This window comes from Tasmannia lanceolata, unplaced genomic scaffold, assembly GCF_043159265.1.
Source record: "Tasmannia lanceolata isolate RefF3 unplaced genomic scaffold, GAP_Taslan_0.1 ptg000007l, whole genome shotgun sequence".
Lineage (NCBI taxonomy): Eukaryota > Viridiplantae > Streptophyta > Magnoliopsida > Canellales > Winteraceae > Tasmannia > Tasmannia lanceolata.
In genome coordinates, this window is record NW_027518684.1 from 5,845,692 (window position 1) to 5,862,615 (window position 16,924).

General features: G+C 38.0%; 2 protein-coding genes across 4 annotated transcripts; both read right to left on the bottom strand.

The window, feature by feature from the left end:
- Positions 1-926: 926 nt before the first annotated feature.
- LOC143881596 (proteasome subunit alpha type-5) lies at positions 927-10,068 on the bottom strand. 3 transcript variants are annotated; one of them, XM_077384771.1, is made up of 10 exons: positions 9,964-10,068; positions 9,708-9,746; positions 9,507-9,588; positions 9,312-9,392; positions 7,226-7,339; positions 7,039-7,140; positions 4,279-4,337; positions 1,930-2,032; positions 1,317-1,382; positions 927-1,222 (listed from the first exon to the last, which is right to left on the bottom strand). In XM_077384771.1, exons 2-10 carry the CDS (start codon positions 9,719-9,721, stop codon positions 1,130-1,132), a joined length of 714 nt encoding a protein of 237 aa, XP_077240886.1. In that variant the 5' UTR covers positions 9,722-9,746; positions 9,964-10,068; the 3' UTR covers positions 927-1,129. The 3 variants fall into 3 exon arrangements, with proteins under 3 accessions (XP_077240886.1, XP_077240885.1, XP_077240887.1); XM_077384770.1 differs by having other exon boundaries at positions 9,708-9,770; positions 9,964-10,049; XM_077384772.1 differs by lacking the exon at positions 9,964-10,068 and adding an exon at positions 9,870-9,945 and having other exon boundaries at positions 9,708-9,770.
- Positions 10,069-12,429: 2,361 nt separating this feature from the next.
- Positions 12,430-13,032, bottom strand: LOC143881277 (21 kDa protein-like). Its single transcript, XM_077384263.1, has one exon. The coding sequence runs from the start codon at positions 13,030-13,032 to the stop codon at positions 12,430-12,432; it is 603 nt and encodes a 200-aa protein (XP_077240378.1).
- Between the last annotated feature and the right edge of the window lie 3,892 nt (positions 13,033-16,924).

Sequence of the window (16,924 nt, forward strand, 5' to 3'; positions counted from 1 at the left end):
TTAATGAGACCACAGGAGACATTGATGTTATTGCTGAGGCTTCAATTAGAACCAATTTTTTTGGGCTGGAGTCAGAAACAGACTTCGGTCAGACAGGCCGTTTGGATACGTGGATTTTAGAATCTTGGATTAGATGGGCGACGACATAAGGACAACAGCTTTCATTTTCTGATTTCTCACCCTTCTTTAGCTTTCATTTTCTGATTTCTCACCCTTCTTTCCGTCAAGAGAGTAATCCAATGCTTACTTTTAGGCATAGCATTAGCCTATTTCCGCGAGTCAGAAACCCTCCGCTAAAATAGGTTGGAACGCCTGTATGCCTAATCTATGCAGGGTGGGTGCTCTATTCAGCAATATGGGGGATTGGTCGTTGTGTGTCACCACCTCCCACCTATCCTACACATTCGATCAAGGTTGTCACTGCGAAGCTGTTGTGTGTCACCACCTCCCACCTATCCTACACATTCGATCAAGGTTGTCACTGCGAAGCTATAGTTAAGGTGCACGGGGTCTTACCGTCTAGCCGTTGGTACTCCGCATCTTCACGGAGTCTCCAACAATTATTCCAATAATTACATATCCGATTTGACCTATGGACGAATATGCAAGCATACGTTTCATGCTTAGGAGATCATCTCATGTTTCCAGGTTTTAGAAATCTCACTTAAATTCTGCATTTCCAAGATTCTAAAACATGGATTTCTTAGTTTAAATCCAAGATTCTAAAGAGAAGTGGAACAGATGGCCTCCTCATCTCCCATCCAGGATTTTGAGGAACATATCCAAATGGCCCGAGTCTCTTAAGATGGAAATGAGTACAGTGGGTGAAAACATCAACTTCTTGTGTGATTGAAGATGCATGTCCTTGCCAAATGCCAATACATGAGAGTATTTGCTTTTACAGTAATTCAGCATAACATTTACCATAGCTTGCATATTGGTTTTATTTGAATGGAGTCATTTACCATTAACACGAAAGCTTTAAACTCAGGAATGAGGGTCTGATCTTAAAAGTAGAAATCAAGTTTCCCGATTTAGCTTACAAATCAAAGGGGCAAAATGAAAATTGCCCTATAGATGATGCTGTCAACTTTTGAAATGTTCATAGATAACGAGAAAATGGTTGGTCTTATAGGCGACTGATGACGGCCTCCACCTCGGAAGGAGTGTAGAGATGATAGGTTGGAGCCACCTTCGCAATATCAACATTGTTTGGAGTTACCTGACCAGAATAGATAGCTCGTTTTAGACTGTGAGAAAATATAACCTGAGAATATCAACTGTGTAAATGGTTATTTCAAATGCAAAGGACCTACTTTCTCTTCCATCACTTGCTTCAAGATGGAAAGGGCTATTGTTTCGGCTTCTTGAAGTGTTAAGTCCTGAAAACCAAAAATCATGTTAATCAGTGATTTGCATTCTCAGATTTTTCCTATGTAGTCTTTTGCTTCAAGGACATAACAAAAAACCATGTCAAGCAGCTGACAAAAATGAGAATGTCCTTTATTTTCTAAAAAAGATGACCGTGAGGGAGCTTGATTCACCAAGTTTTTCATGAACACGATGGCTGATTTTGTTGGGACTTCTGCTCTTTTTTTCAGCAGTCCCATTTTCTTAAACTCTCCAGCCCCCTCTATTTAGACACATTTTTCAATCTAATTCTTCCAATTAATCTACTCTCCTGATGTCAGTTTGATGGTTTTTTTCTTAATTTATAATTTGTAGCATTCACTAGGTCTTTTTAGCAGGTTTTCAGCAATTAGGCTGGGTTAAGTTGGCTAGGTTGAACTTGGAAGTCTGAAAAGCAATCTCAAATCCATTTCACGTTTGTTAATAATGGACAAGAAGGTATTAAAAGATGTCATAATACCCACCAATTGAATACAAAGAAAAAAGAGAGACAAAAATCCAAGTGCCACAGATGGATACCTTGTTGTATTGCTCTTGCAAAGAGCTGTCAGCTCCTTCTGAACCTGAACCAATGGCCTTTGCATTGCATTGCCAGAACGTGCCAGATGGATCCGTGTAGTATCTGAACATTACAACTTCAATAAGAGTCCCATAAAATGAACAAAAATAAATAAAATAATCAAGGCCATTCTAAAATTTAGTGCCAGTCTTTGTCCAGTGAATGCATTTGCGGGTGAGTCATCATGTGCACACTCCCACATTTGCGCAAGAGATGCATGTATTCCTTGCATTTGTCAGCAATTATGAACATTTATGTATTTGTTTAGTCATTTTGTAGCAAAGATTACCAGAGAAGAGCTCGTGCAGAGATAGCCCTAGATGGAAACGATCAATAACAGTAAAAATACAATACCTTGCCAATTTGATATGATGCCGCCATCATCTAAGCCGTTATATTTAGTTTTTTATGGGTTATCGGGCATGTGTTATTTCTCTTTTAGGTAGATTTTTATTTGATTTATTAGCATTTTATTTACCCTAAATGTGGGGATGTCCAAATCAGCCTATGGCCCCACCATATAAATATCCATGAACCCCACCAAAGTCCCAATCTTGGAAAAATGTGAAAGAGACTTCCCTCCCTCCCTCTGAGTTGATATTTCCTCCACCTCCCCCTTTTCACCCCATCGATATTGCTCCCTCTCTTGCTCCCTCTCTCTCCTCTCATCTCCATTCGATCTCCCACTTCCTTCTCTTCTCCTTCCCTCCTCACTACACCTTTTCCACTTTCTCCCTTTCTTCCTATCCCCTCACCTTTCACCACCTATCTCATTATCTACCTCCCTTCTTACATTCTGCCCTCACACTCCCCCCTCTTTCTTCTTTGTCTCGTTCTTTGTAATCGCATTTCTCTTTTCATCGCCTTTTCCCATTTGCCTTTTACTTGCACTTGCACCTCCCCTCAATTGGGTTCATAAATCGTTTCTCCCTCAGTTGGGTTCATAAATCTCCCCTATTTCTATCTTTATTTCTGTCTCTTCTTCATATTGTTCTCTATCTTGATCTTGATTTTGGCTGCTTTCTTGTTCTTGATTCCTTATTATTCCCTCTTTTTACCTTGTATGAGATCACTCCACTACCTCTATATACTCTAGCTATCTCTCTTCTCCCTCTTGGAGGGCCCAGTACGTCATCCCAGTTGTTTTGATTATTATGTGCTATTTGTTTCGATTTAAGAATGTATGTTGCTATTAATCTGATTTAAAAACCATTTCCTGTGCTCCTAAGTTCCCATAAATTGATCCATGAATCTTAGGCTTGCATTACCAGGCCACTGATTACCTTCAAATGTTAGTATTCTAATGATGCTTACTCCAAGTCTTTATATAGATCGCAATTGTTTCTTGTACGCGTCTTTTAGTGTCATTCCCACATCAGAATCTCGTAACACCTAGTCCTATTCCAATATGCTCATGGTCCAAAAGTAAGATTATTTTTCTAGTTTTGGATGATTGTTCCACTTCCCACTGCTTCTAGTAATTGAAATTTAGAATCCAGTCCAATAAGGGAGATTGTTCTAGAATGAGGACTACTCTTATAAGAAGTTGAGAACAATTTTTTGTGCATATCCTAATTATTGATCACAACTATGTTGATCCTCTAGCTGCAACTTGAAGGTGATACCATACCTTCCTGGGTGAGCACTTTATAGCTCCGTCATAGTATCCAATCTTTTCTCATCTTTAACTCTACTATATCCCTAAAGGAAGTTTCAGCCTCTCATTAGCATCTTCTCAATTTACAAAAGGTCTTCAGTTTTCACTTAGATTTATTCACAATTTTTCAGGATAAGGTTCTAAACATCATCTTTCTGTCGATGGTTATGAATAGTTTTTTTTTTTTTTTTTTTTTGAATGGTAACGGATTTCATTAAAAGAAGACTGAGAAGGTCCCCCTTACAGTACAAAGAGATGGTTATGGATAGTTTTATGCTACTGAGAGCCACACAACCATGTTTTAATAATGGGACGAACTCACCTCTTATAATTGTTTTAACCAGGTGTCAAAAGGCTGTTGAGAGTTTTTTCGGGAGAATTGGAGTAGCCTTTGACAGCTTGTTAAAACATGTAAAACAAGTTGAGTTCGCCCCATTATCAAAACATGGTCACACGGATCAGTCCTCTATTTTTATTTTATCAAAGATAAAGAGATGAGTTCAGTCCTTTATTTTTTTTATCAAAGATAAAGAGATGAGTTTTATACCATGGAAAGGAAAGCATACAAGGGAATAATCACCACCAGCAGACATATCCCAAAAAAAAAAAAGTTTCAAAAGCACAATGTTCCAAAGAATAGGAAAACACTTACAAGCTGGGGCCATTCTCATCATGGCCAGCAATTAGAAGAGATACCCCAAAAGGTCGGGACTGTAAAATTAACAAATAATATTTCCATTAGAAAATAGAAAAAAAATATCCAGCATTTTGTGCGACATTCTAGCACCACAGTTGTTACTAAATAAGCAACAGTAAAGATAATAAGAATATAAATCACAGCAGATCCATAAGCAAAAACCACAAAAATGATTCCAGAGACATGGTGAGTACGGAATAAACTGTTTTTTTATCAGTGCACTAAATTTAACTGTACCATGCAATCCAGGGTTCAAATTTCCAGACAATCAATGCTACAGAGATTTAAGATCTTAGAGTGTGTGAATACATTGAAATTTATCTACTCAGATAAGGATACACAAGGACCACACTTATGTTGGCAGATGCCATGACTAAAGATTTATCACCAAAGCTTTTTATGGAACATGTTGCGCACATGAAATTGGTGGATAAGTTCACATGCTTTGGGTAGTGGAAGTTTGCATAAGGTTCGGACATTTTTGTGCAGTGAACACATTAAGATTTATTGATAATGATATTTTATTTATTTGCTGCTCTACTCCTGTTATTGTGAGCACATGAATAGATGTTTATAATAAGCAGAATGTTATTGTGCGCACATGAATAGATGTTATAATAAGCAGAATGTCTGCAATTGACATTATGTGGACTGTTACATTTATTTATTTATGTTGATGAAGGTTACTTTGTGACCATGAGCCATGAGGAGGTTATTGGGTCGACTAAATGATCCAATGATTACATTGCTCGTAGTTAGTAATTATCATTACATGGAATGTTTATGAAGGCATTAGGTCTAATTTGGATTATCATCTTGTTAAGTGCTAAGCTTAAATCCTATGTAGGTCAAGTGGGAGAATGTGAGCTAGTAGACTTGTAAAGGAAGCTAGCAAGTCAGTCAGATCCATTGACCGACCCATGCACGGGTGCTCAGCCGTTTTGTAGCAGCGTATGAGAAGGAAAGAGGGGCTTGGAGACGTGATGGAGGTCTCCAAGCTCCCCTATAAATACACCCCTATTGCTCTGATAACACATGTAAGTCACTGCATCCTTTACCAATGGTTTAACATGATCTTAGCCCCATTATTCAAAAAATAAACATGGTCATAGCCGTCGAAAAACACACACGCGCAAGCACAAATAATTAAATAAATGGGGATCGTGGTGATTAGTGGCTAGAGCCAGTGATGTCAGCCATAAACGTGGGAGACGTTAGGACGGGCAGGCAGAGCGAAGGATTAAAGTCATTTGAAAAAAAAAAGGTGTACCTTCGGCCATGGATTCCAACGACTATAACTCTCCTCTTGAGGGGTAGTCAATTTTAGAGGCGATGACAGAATGCTTCCCAAGGCTGCAACCTCTCTCTCTCTCTCTCTCTCTCTCTCTCTCTCTCTCTCTCTCTCTCTCTCTCTCTCTCTCTTCACTTCCTCCGGTGATGGATACTTCGTGAAAGTTTTGCATTGTGAATGAGAGCAGCGACTATAGTGGATATTTATAGGGAAGCTTGGAGGCCTCCATCACGTCTCCAAGCCCCTCTTTCCTCGTTCTTTCCTTCTCATTCACCACCCAAAAAAGAACTGGGTGGTGGTGCACAGAGGTGATTTGATGCGACATGTGCATGGGTCAATCAACGGACCTAACCGGCATACTAACTTACTTTGTAAGGCCACCAACTCACATTCTCCCACTTGGTATGCATAGGACCCACCACATATTTCCCATGAAGAATGTAATATGGGCATCCTTTTATACCAAAAAAATTGAATCCTGCACTATTTTGCCGAAGGTATACTTCAGCCAAGCCTACTAAGTTTCTACATCAACAAGAGTAACACAGGTTCTCACAGAAACCACTTAATCAAAAGCAGCACACTTAATCACAAGTAGCAATAAGGACCATTTTGGATAACTCTAAAGTTTATTTGCAGTCTTATATGCAAATGATTTTGAAGTTAAATATGATTAATTGCAGATAACTGTTATTATAATTTAGAAATGATATAATTAATGGCTTCTAAAGAGACCTTAATGTCTCATTTGCAAATAAGATTAGCTTAAAATTTTTTTTTTGCAAATAAGGATTGTGATTGGTGGCATCCAAAGAGACCTTAAAGCTTCAAGCGTCATTTAAGTTTTCACCATACGACAAAATCGGACTCTTTCAAAAGCATTCAACTGACACAAGTTCATTGCAATCAATATAAATGAGCATCATACTAGGATGCATAAGCAAGACTCAAGCTAAGAATGGAATTGGATGCATAAGCATCATACTAGGATGCATGAGCATCATACTAGGATGCATATATATCAAAAAAGAGAATGGGAATGGATATGGGGCTACTGCATATTTTCCCCCAAAGCATGCAATATAGGAATGTTTTTATAATAAAAGAAAATAATACTGCACTATTCTGCGTGAGGAACTACTGCACAATTTGAACAAGGAACTGATGCCCACTTTGGGCATGCAACCCATTTGCATTTTGGGAGCATTCTCTATAAATTGCAATCTAGAAAAGCTTGTAGTATAGCGGTTTACACACAAATCCTACCATAATGCAATGGGTTGCAGACCAAACTATCCCAGGAGACTAAATAAATTGAAACCAAGGAAAAAAAACCAGGTTACTAGAAATTAATTGCAAAAAGACATCATATCCCTGGTATACTGAAAAGCTATTGTAGTTTTAAAAGGCAAAGAAATGATGACCATAGATTCTTCGTCGCCTTCACCGAAACGAAGAGCAAGATCACATAGGGCTTGCGTGGTTGATTCCACTGTCATTGATTCGCCATAAGAGAACCTGTGGTTCTGATGAAAGTACATTTACAAAATCAGAATCAACCCAAATCATACCACTAGGAGTTAAGGAGCGCAAGGTGAATATCAACAAAACCTGTGTTTCGACACGTGCATGCTCGACGAGGGTGCGAGCATCAGCTATCAGTCCACTCATAGCACATCCGATATGCTCATCAATCTCCATAATTTTTTCCACACTGCTTGGCTCCTGAAACAGAAATGAAACTTAGGAACTGAAAATACTGGCAACCTAGAAAGATACTAAAGGCTAAAAATTCTGACAACAAGAACCCAATATCTCAACACGTGTGCACATGTGGTTGAGAGGGTGCATTTGTTCTTTGCATGAGCACGAATAAACAGACCCAAAAAGATACGTTGTATTATGTTGCATTCCAGTATAAGGAAAACAATAGCTTTCAAGTTGAATGATCATGGTCATGAAGCAACATATAATGATTTCTAGTGAAAGTGAAGGTTTTCCTTCAGCAGATAGAGCCCATGCCAATGTGAAAGCATTAGTGGAAGTTATTTCCCCATGTCAATGTCAATCCATTGAATGAAGGCACTTTTTAGGTGGGAAGCTCGTTGCAAATGAATGTATCGACTTAAGAAACAAGGATGTAAGTCTGGGTATCCTCAGCAAGATTGATTTGGAGAGATTGAGAAGGTGAATTCTAGTTTGCATTCCAACCAAATCTTTTGGTTTTTATAAATGGGAGTCCGGTGGGTTTTTTCATAGTTCAAGGGGAGTTGTACAAGGATCTACTCCCACCCTTCCACTACATCATAGTAGGAGAAGTTCTATGCCTAATGCTTGGTAAGGTGGAAGTATGAGTGACTAATGAAGGTTCAAAGCAGTGTTTAAAAATGCGGAGCGGAACATGGCCGAAGAAAATCCCAGTCGACTCGGTTGGCATGGCTGAGTACTTGGCTGACGCAGTCATAATTTGGAAGAGTCAAAGGAGTTTTTATTAACTCAGTAGGCCAAAAAGTGGAACACGGAGGCTCGGGGAGTCCACGATGAAGCAGGGGAATTTTAAAACTATGGTTCAAAGTTATTCCATCCCATCCTCCATCTCAGTTATAATTTGCAGATGCCTTGTTGGCTCTATGTAATGATAGGGTGGATCATTTTAATAACCTTCACTACCCACTAAGATGTTTTGAATGGATATGGGGTTAAGAAAGAACTTGACAAATAGCTCAATTGTGGGCGCAGACATGGAGGATGGGTTCCAGGTATTTGAGGTCTTTGGGTGTAAGGTGGACCTCTTCTTATCACTTACTGTTGGAACCTTGTCAGGATCTTGTGGGCTCTGGGAGTACAGGGGACAAAAAAGAAGCTTGCCTTGTAGAAGAAGGATTACATCTCCTTTGCAGGAGATTGATTACCCTCGTCAAAGCATCAATAGCCAGCATTCTGGTTACTTCACGTCCTTATTCAAGATCCCTGACATGATTGCTAATGAAAAAAGCTTGAAAATCTCATCTTATAAGGAAGGTTTGCAAACCTGAAATGTGGCAATCTCTATCATATGCTTGAGTGAAATGTTAAATTACTTCCCTGTCTAGGTTACAAAAATCCAAACTGTAATCAGCAGTAATACATACAAAGGATACTAATGAAATAGCAATAATAATAATAATAATAATAATAATAGCCACAATCTTTCACCAGCTAGGGAAGTGCATGTCGCTAAGCATACATGAATTAGTTTTTTATTTTTTGTGTAACAGAAAATCTCCAGCATTATAATTCAAAAATGTTACATAACCCATAAATTAGATGACATATTGCACTAATTGAATTTTTGTGTAACAGAAGATCTCCAGCATTATAATTAAAAAATGTTACATAACCCATAAATTAGATGAAACATCGCACTAATTCATTTTTTTGTTTTTCCTTTTCGAGAGCGAACCTGTGATGGTGTCGAAGAATTAAAAAAAAAAATGGAAGTTAAAATTTGATAAACAAATGTGCTTGTGTCCTCTTATGGTTTGCTTCTCGTTGTCTACACTCTGTATAAAAAACCAACTTAACAAAGAGGTAACACAAAAAGAAAATGAAAGAAGTTCCAATTCCGGCTAAACTAATTGAGCCAAAGAAAACTGGTAATGAAAATTAAGAGACCAGACACCACATTAAATAAGCAGATGAGGATAAACAGACGAACCAGCAGAGGCGAAGTGATGCGTTTCTCGACTGCAAGCACAACACCCTCCTTTGTCTTCAACCCAATGGCAGTCGATCCTAACTGCAACATAATCAAATCCTATCAAAACACTTTCCCCAATAGCTCAAGCAACTAAAAAATACAAGATATTTCAAAAAAGAAGAAATAATTAGGTACTAAAAATATGGATTCGACCTTGATCGCCTCGATCGCATATTCAACCTGAAACAATCGCCCTTCCGGAGAGAAGGTGTTGACACCTCTATCATATTCCGTCCTTCAACCGCACAAAACAAACAAAACAATGAAACCCTAGATTTGAGAAGACAAGAAAAAAAAGGAAAAGAAGCCCGCTTTGGGAAAGAAACCCTAGATTTGAGATGGAAATGCTTTCACCTGGTGAGAAACATCTCGAATAGAGTTATCCTCTTGATCCTGCAACGTTAATGAAAGGAAACCCTAAAAATCATAGAAAGAAACGTTAGGTGGTGGATTTTCAGAGATTTCACACCTTTTGAAAGGAAATTTTAAATGAAGATAAGAGCAGATGTAGATCACCAGAACAAGGAAATAATGGAGATGCAGAACTCGATTAGATTAGTTATTACATAGAGATACGATCTAGGGTTTTCTTTTTTCTTGTTTTTTTTACCTGGATTGGAGATGAAGAAATGCGCTTACGTAGAATTACTTTTCCCTGCCTGGGTTTTAAGAGTTTCAGGTCTTAAAAAAGCTTGCAGAGCAAGGTAAGTGCCTAGTGATGGAGACGGTAATTTAAACGAACTATTGAGGGTATTCCTGTCCACATAGAATCGGAAAGAAAATAGGCGTCTCGGATGATCCAAACCGTTCATTTGTTGGCCAAAACGTAAACCGGCTACACCGCGTAATAGAAATGAGATTGCCCGGTATAGAAACCTCTATATTTCCAAACCATCGGAGGGTTAGGATCATCCTATGGAGATGATATAAGGAGTGCAACTATTTATTTTGTCGGCCCTGAACGGTCTAGATCATCCTATGAAATGGGCCCCACAGTATACTTTGAAAAAATTACTAGACGTCACAATGTCACATGCACACAAACACAACATATAAAATCTCACCGGGGGGGGGGGGGGGGGGTCTATGAGAGAGATGTGTTAAAGTAACTTTTTTCACGAGTTGCTGAAATACATCAACTTTCTTACATGAATCTTCCCAAACTACTTCAATTGAACAGCCTATGATGCATTGGAAACTAATTTTTACAATCATTTTATTCATCCTTTCAGACTTTTACACATGTTTTTATTGAAACGTTTGAAAACATATAAAAAAAAACAGTTTCCAATACACCTTAATAGCAAAAATCCATTCAAGAACATTGCAGAATATTCCGGATATATATGTGTGTGTGGATATTGATATCAAAAGGGGTCCACTATGGCCTGTATATGGAGACTTTCAAACATTTGGATGATCCTCACAAACGGGATGAGTAGAGCATGTAAATTGATTGTGGCCCAAAAATCATTTTCAAAGGCTGATCCCAACCCTATGATCTATATAGGTTTCCATAATATGCAGTTCCTCTATTTATATCAGAGGGTTGGGGTGATCCTATGGAAATTATTTTTGGGCCACAACGTAAATAGGGTGTGGGCCATCAAACCATGGTTCGGATAATCCTACGGTGTGCAAATCAAATGGGCTGTTTGGATCATCCTACGGTATGCCCATCAAATGGACAGTTTGGATCATCCTATGTACTTCTTGAAAAATAACCATACCGGCTTACATTACACCCTATAAAATCGCATACAACAGAAATGTCGCCTCTAATTGCTAGCGTCCATCGCAAAAAGCATTTCGTGGCTGGTCTATCCATGTCAGACCACCCAAGTCGTGAATGGAGGCAAAAGTTGTTGTCTTCATTCTTCATTCACGAGGTAGCCGGTCTGAGATGCGACAGCGAAATGCCTTTTTGCGATGGTCCCTAGCAAATCCCTTATAATAGAGATATTCTTAGATGATTATTTCAGCGATTTCAAAGTTATCTTCTACAACTAAGTGTAAAATGGGTAACAGAATTAATTAAAAGCTATTAATGTACTGGATGGGTAAAAGAACTAATTAAAAGCTATTAATGTACTGGGGGTTTCCTGGATAAGCATCGAATATGATATCTACCTTTTTTTAGGTGGTCTTCCAACGGCTGCTCAGTCTGTTAGTCTTCCATAAGGAAATCATAGGCCAAATAAGGAATTGTCCCTTTTCAATATTGATAAAAAGACGAAAGCATTCAGCATTGAGCCTAGAAAGGATGTTTTCTTTGGGCACTACTGTATCATATATGAAACTGCACGAACCAGGCAATAACAGTCCTAAAACCTAGCCCTTAGTATACCTCTAGAAAATTATTTTCAGCACAACCATATTTTGATATTTTCGCTAAGGTCAGTGATAGACACATGGGGAGACGATTTAAGATATATGGGAGTCGATTTATCACTCCCCCTTCGCTAACCGAGGTGTCAATTAAAGAAGAAAGGTTATTACATTTCCACAAAAAAAAAAGGAGGTGTCAAAAGGTTATTGCATTTCCCAAAAAACTCTCACAAGCCGTTTAAAGAAGAAAATACAGCCAGGTTTCTGCAAATATCACAAATAAGGTGTTGCTGATAATATTTCCTTAATCTTATAGGCAAGTTGTTTAGGTCCTGTTCATTTAGATTGTGACAACATTGTAACTGCCGACCCGATTACTGGACTCAAAATTAAACGTATTTTTGAGTCCAATAATCAGTTTGGCTGTGATAGTTTATAAAATGATGATATAATCAATCGATTCCAAAGAGTTTGAATATCAGACTGCAAGTATAATTAATTCAAAATAAGTGTACTTGGTTACGCCATCCTCTAAGTCTGTAACAATTTATATTCCTTCACAAAAAGAAGGAAATACTCAAACTTATTATTATCTTCAAAGGCAGGGTTAATTTCTCGGAAGAAAGTTCTTTTTTTCTTCACACTTTGAATCAAAAGACTTGAAGAAAACGCATAGTTTCTTCAGAAATTAATCCAATACAATTTCCTTGACGGTACTCCACCAATCAAGAGTCCAGAATTTTGATCCCTATACCTTGGTGGCAAAGCCGGTGACAAGCGAAAGGGCGTTGCCCGTCACCTTCTTCACGTACGCGGCCCGGTTGGACACGTCGGACTTGAGGGGGCCTGACGGCACTTCCTCGAATCCGTTCATACACGTTTCCATGTTCGTCAGAGCAGCGCTCATCAACGTCTCCACATTACTTATCTGGCCCTGCTTTCCCACCTGTAGCTCCGCCTTAGAACCGCTCATCAGATCGATGGCATCACTAAACATGGATATGCAATCGTGTAGGGCGGCGTCTGCACTCGCATCGCCTCCTCCGCTGTTTCGTGAGAGAGATGAGAAGTAAACCGCGGCGTGTTTAGCCTTCTTGACGCTGACGGAGACGGCTGCGACTGCCAACCGGCCTGGGTTTTGATGTACGGAGTTGGCGTGGCCCACGAGGGTGGTGTAGCAGATTTCCGGGTAGAGAGTGGTGGGGCAGCTTTTGCGGATGAATTCCGTGGGGTCATTGTTGCCGGTAACGGACGGACCGGGGGCAGGAGCTGCCCCAATTAATGCCGGAAAGAGGAGGAAGGCTGACAACACGGCGGAGAGGAAGGGGGAGGGCCATTGGAATACTGTCATTTTGAATGGAATGAATTTAGAGATGGCTGCATGGAATGTCCAAGTTGAATGGGTTTAAATAGGCTCATCAATTACTAAAAGGCCAACGGTATCAGCCCTCATTACCATAATACCATTGTTTCTTTGCACGTCGGCTTGCACAAACCAACTTGAGAATTTATATGATGCCCGTCCCTCAAACCAACAAGGGCTAGGTGGTCTGGCCCTTGATTTTTCATCTGGTCAAAACACATACTTAGGTGGTTTGCCATAGCCCTTGTGATTCTCACGGTCGGTCATCATATAAAAACTCAACCAACTTTGCCTATTTATAGGATTTAAGGACCTGTCGAAAGGGTATTGCATTTCCCCCGAAAGCTCTCACACACCAATTAAAAAAGAAAACACAGCTGGGTTTGTACAATAACATTTTCCTGAATTAGTACATAGTCACGTCCGTGATTTGTTAGGCAATTACGCCCAAAGCCATTTCGAGGATGACTTTTGCATGAGAGAATTAAATGAAGACAAAATCTGTTGAAATCCCTTGATCTGTAGTGATTTCATAGTTGTAAAATTGCAAACCATTCTCAAAACAGGTGCAAAATACCTTTTTATAGCACCTTAACAAACTCGTTAGCAAAACCCCAGTTAAAATAGCCAAATCCCTTGAAATGTATAGTTAAATCATATCCTTGCACACAAGCTATTGTTAGGGTTTTAAGAGTTTTTAAAACTATTGTTATGATCATGGTTTTAAATTTCGACATAAATTTTGGATTTCGGTGGATACAGAAACCGAAATTTCCCAAAATTCCATTTTTCGCAATTTACCAAATTTCGGACCGAAATTTCAATTAAATGCCATTATTTATTTTTTTAAAAAGTGTTACAAAATTTCGGACCGAAATTCCGAAATTTCGGTTTTCGGTGGGGTCCGAAACGGTTACCGAAACCGAAATTTTAAACCATGGTTATGATAATATCAAAGGCATTTAGGTAAAATTTTAAACCCGAATAAATATATCTCTTCCCTAAATTTTCTCCTAATTGTGTCGTTGTAATTTAAATTCTTTCTATATTTTTAAAATGTAATCATGTACAGATAGTCTATATAACTAATACACAGATCTTGAGTTTATGTTTGGATCCAATGTAAGATCCAATAGAGCCAAAAATTTGGATTCATTTTGACGCTGTCCAAATTCTATTTAAATCAGATTCGATCTTTTTGAATCCATAGGAAGTTATCCCAATTAGCCCTACCTACCTCTGTTGTGTCTCTGTTGTCCCCAATTTTGACGAATCTATACCATATTTATATACTTGGGATGAACTTAAATCTCTAATGGCTATCAACTCCACTCTTAGGTATTTTGAGATTTAACTTTCAACCCATTATTAGATTGGTATATCACTAGTGGTTATTAATTGCATTCCATTAAGGGCCCGTTTGGATACCTCAAATATTGTATTTGGATTTGGAATTGAGTTTGAATACAAAATGAACAGATCCGGCAGATTATCTTGAGGGGGAGAGAGGGGAGGGGGTACTTCCTATTAGAGGGGAGAGGTTGAGGAGCAAAGAGGGTGAAGGAAACTGCCACATCTGTGGATTTCCAATTTCTTATTTGCACAGCTTATTTGGCAATCTGATTTTTTTCACTATCAGTTGCTGAATTGAAAATCCAAGAATTTGATCAGATCCAAATTACAGTGCAAAAAGGGCTGCAAATGTTAGAAATCCAAATCAAAACCTTCTCTGCATCCAAACGGGCCCTAAATGTCTATCTCCAATTTCTATTAATTTCACTTTTGAGCAATATGTGACATCTCTATAATCTCTGCTTCTATATTACTAAAGCTATTACAGAGAATAAAAATGTAGATTTCTTCTATAATCTCTTCTCAGACGCTTTGTTCTCAGAAACCATATTTCTTCGTCCTACAATGCGAAATTCCCAATCTTTAAACACGTAGATGATTGGGACCCATGCATTCATAGCCTTCTTCATTTTTACTGCTTGCTTTCAAACAGACGGATCGCTTTCCCAAATTGAATTTCATTTCTACATTTGTGGATTAAATGCTTGCTTTGAGACGTATGGATATCTCCTCCAATAAATAAAAAAATATGTCATATGTTCCGCAGAACAGCTTGTGTTCTTATTGATAGCGAGAAATGTGGAGTTTCGATCTGTTTCTAATATATTTCGTTGTGATGTTTCTGAGATTATGTAATGTGGGTTTATTTTACCTTAAGTTCATTGTATATGAACCGATTTTACATTCCACGTCTCAAAATGATGCACTTTATTTCACATCGTTCTTCATAAGAAAACGGGATTCCGTTTGGAAAATAAAAACGGGATAGACATGATGACCTTTTTAAAGGTGTATTTATTGCTTTTATAAGGATTTGAATCCCCTTCCTTTGTCTTTTAGTGGACGTGGCTCCATTGATCGATGCCCCTTTTTTTTTTCCAAAACGGATTCCCGTTTTCCTAGCAAATCTCTTGTTTAAACTATTATCGTTTAATTGCTTATCATTCAATGCCTACTATTATTTTAGTTCTTTCCAGTTTCAGCTCTTCTTCGCCGAATTAGATCTTAGACTTTCTGTTTTTTAGCCTATCAAATTACCATTCTAATTCAAGACTTAGCAGCAGACACTACTATAGCAGAGTTAGATATTTAGCAAGTATTCATTGTTCTTACAATCCCTCCTTGAATTCTAGGAGAAAGGACTTTAGGAATCCTCCTCTGGATTCCAAGTATTGCTATTCCTTTCCTTACCCCCCTAAGAAAGAGAGCATATTTGCATCCAAAATCATTTTTGTCTGTTGATTAGAGATGAGTGTAGACGTGTAGTTGTATTTTTCGTAGTTCTTTTCTTGTCCCATTGACCATCTTGGTCGATGTTTTCTGTTTTTTCTCTTTCAATAAAGATATTGTTACCATTCAAATAAAAAAGAGATTTAGTAGCTTTGTCAGCAATGGGGTTTTCTTTTGAAAAATCTAATTCTGCTAAAATCAATTCAAACTGAATGTGTGCACATCTACTCAATGAAACTCATCACATTGTATTTTGGTCTTACTCAATTGACTTACCAACCAAAAGACAAAGAAGAAAAGCATTGTGCCTGAGGCATTGCCACGCTGCCCTATATTTAGTTGTAATTCAGATCAGACTCATCTCTCATTGCTTTCTGGGTGTTAACTTTAAACATCATGTTATTAATGACTTACTATTGTCTATATGGGATTTTTGTTTTCCATCCATCCCCGTACTTGCATTTTGTCTGACATAAATCACTATGTTGCATGCAATGTATGGAAGCATTGGAAAGCCAAAGTCAAAAGACCTACTATATTTTTATCCATGTGCTTTCATATATATTAAAATCTATGATTCCATGTACTTAGGAGATTTGTACACACTTGCAATGTCTTCATGTAGGAACTGGATTGGGCTCTCATTGAATTTTTAGATTTATCATACACATTCATATCATTGAAAAAATCGAGCATACCATCTATTATGCTCTTCTGAATCTTACAGTAAGTTGCTTATAAGAAAAAAATGTCGTTTTAATAAGTTTCCAAGTAATGTAGCTAAGAAGAATGATGATTTAATTCACTTTTTTGCTATAATGATGTAATTCCCTATCTATTCTTCTTTCTTTTCTCAGTGCCATTTAATTTCTTCTTATTTTTGCCTTTCCAATTTGTTATCTTTAGTTCTTTTACTGTAATGACCCTTTTCTTCAACCTCTATAAAGAACATTAAACACTCAAGAAAAAGATTGCATTGCATTCATATAGGACTAATGGCAGCACTCCATTTAATATACCATGTGCAAAAACACAATATAAAGATAGGTGGAAGATGGGCAATCTGAAGTTATCTCTT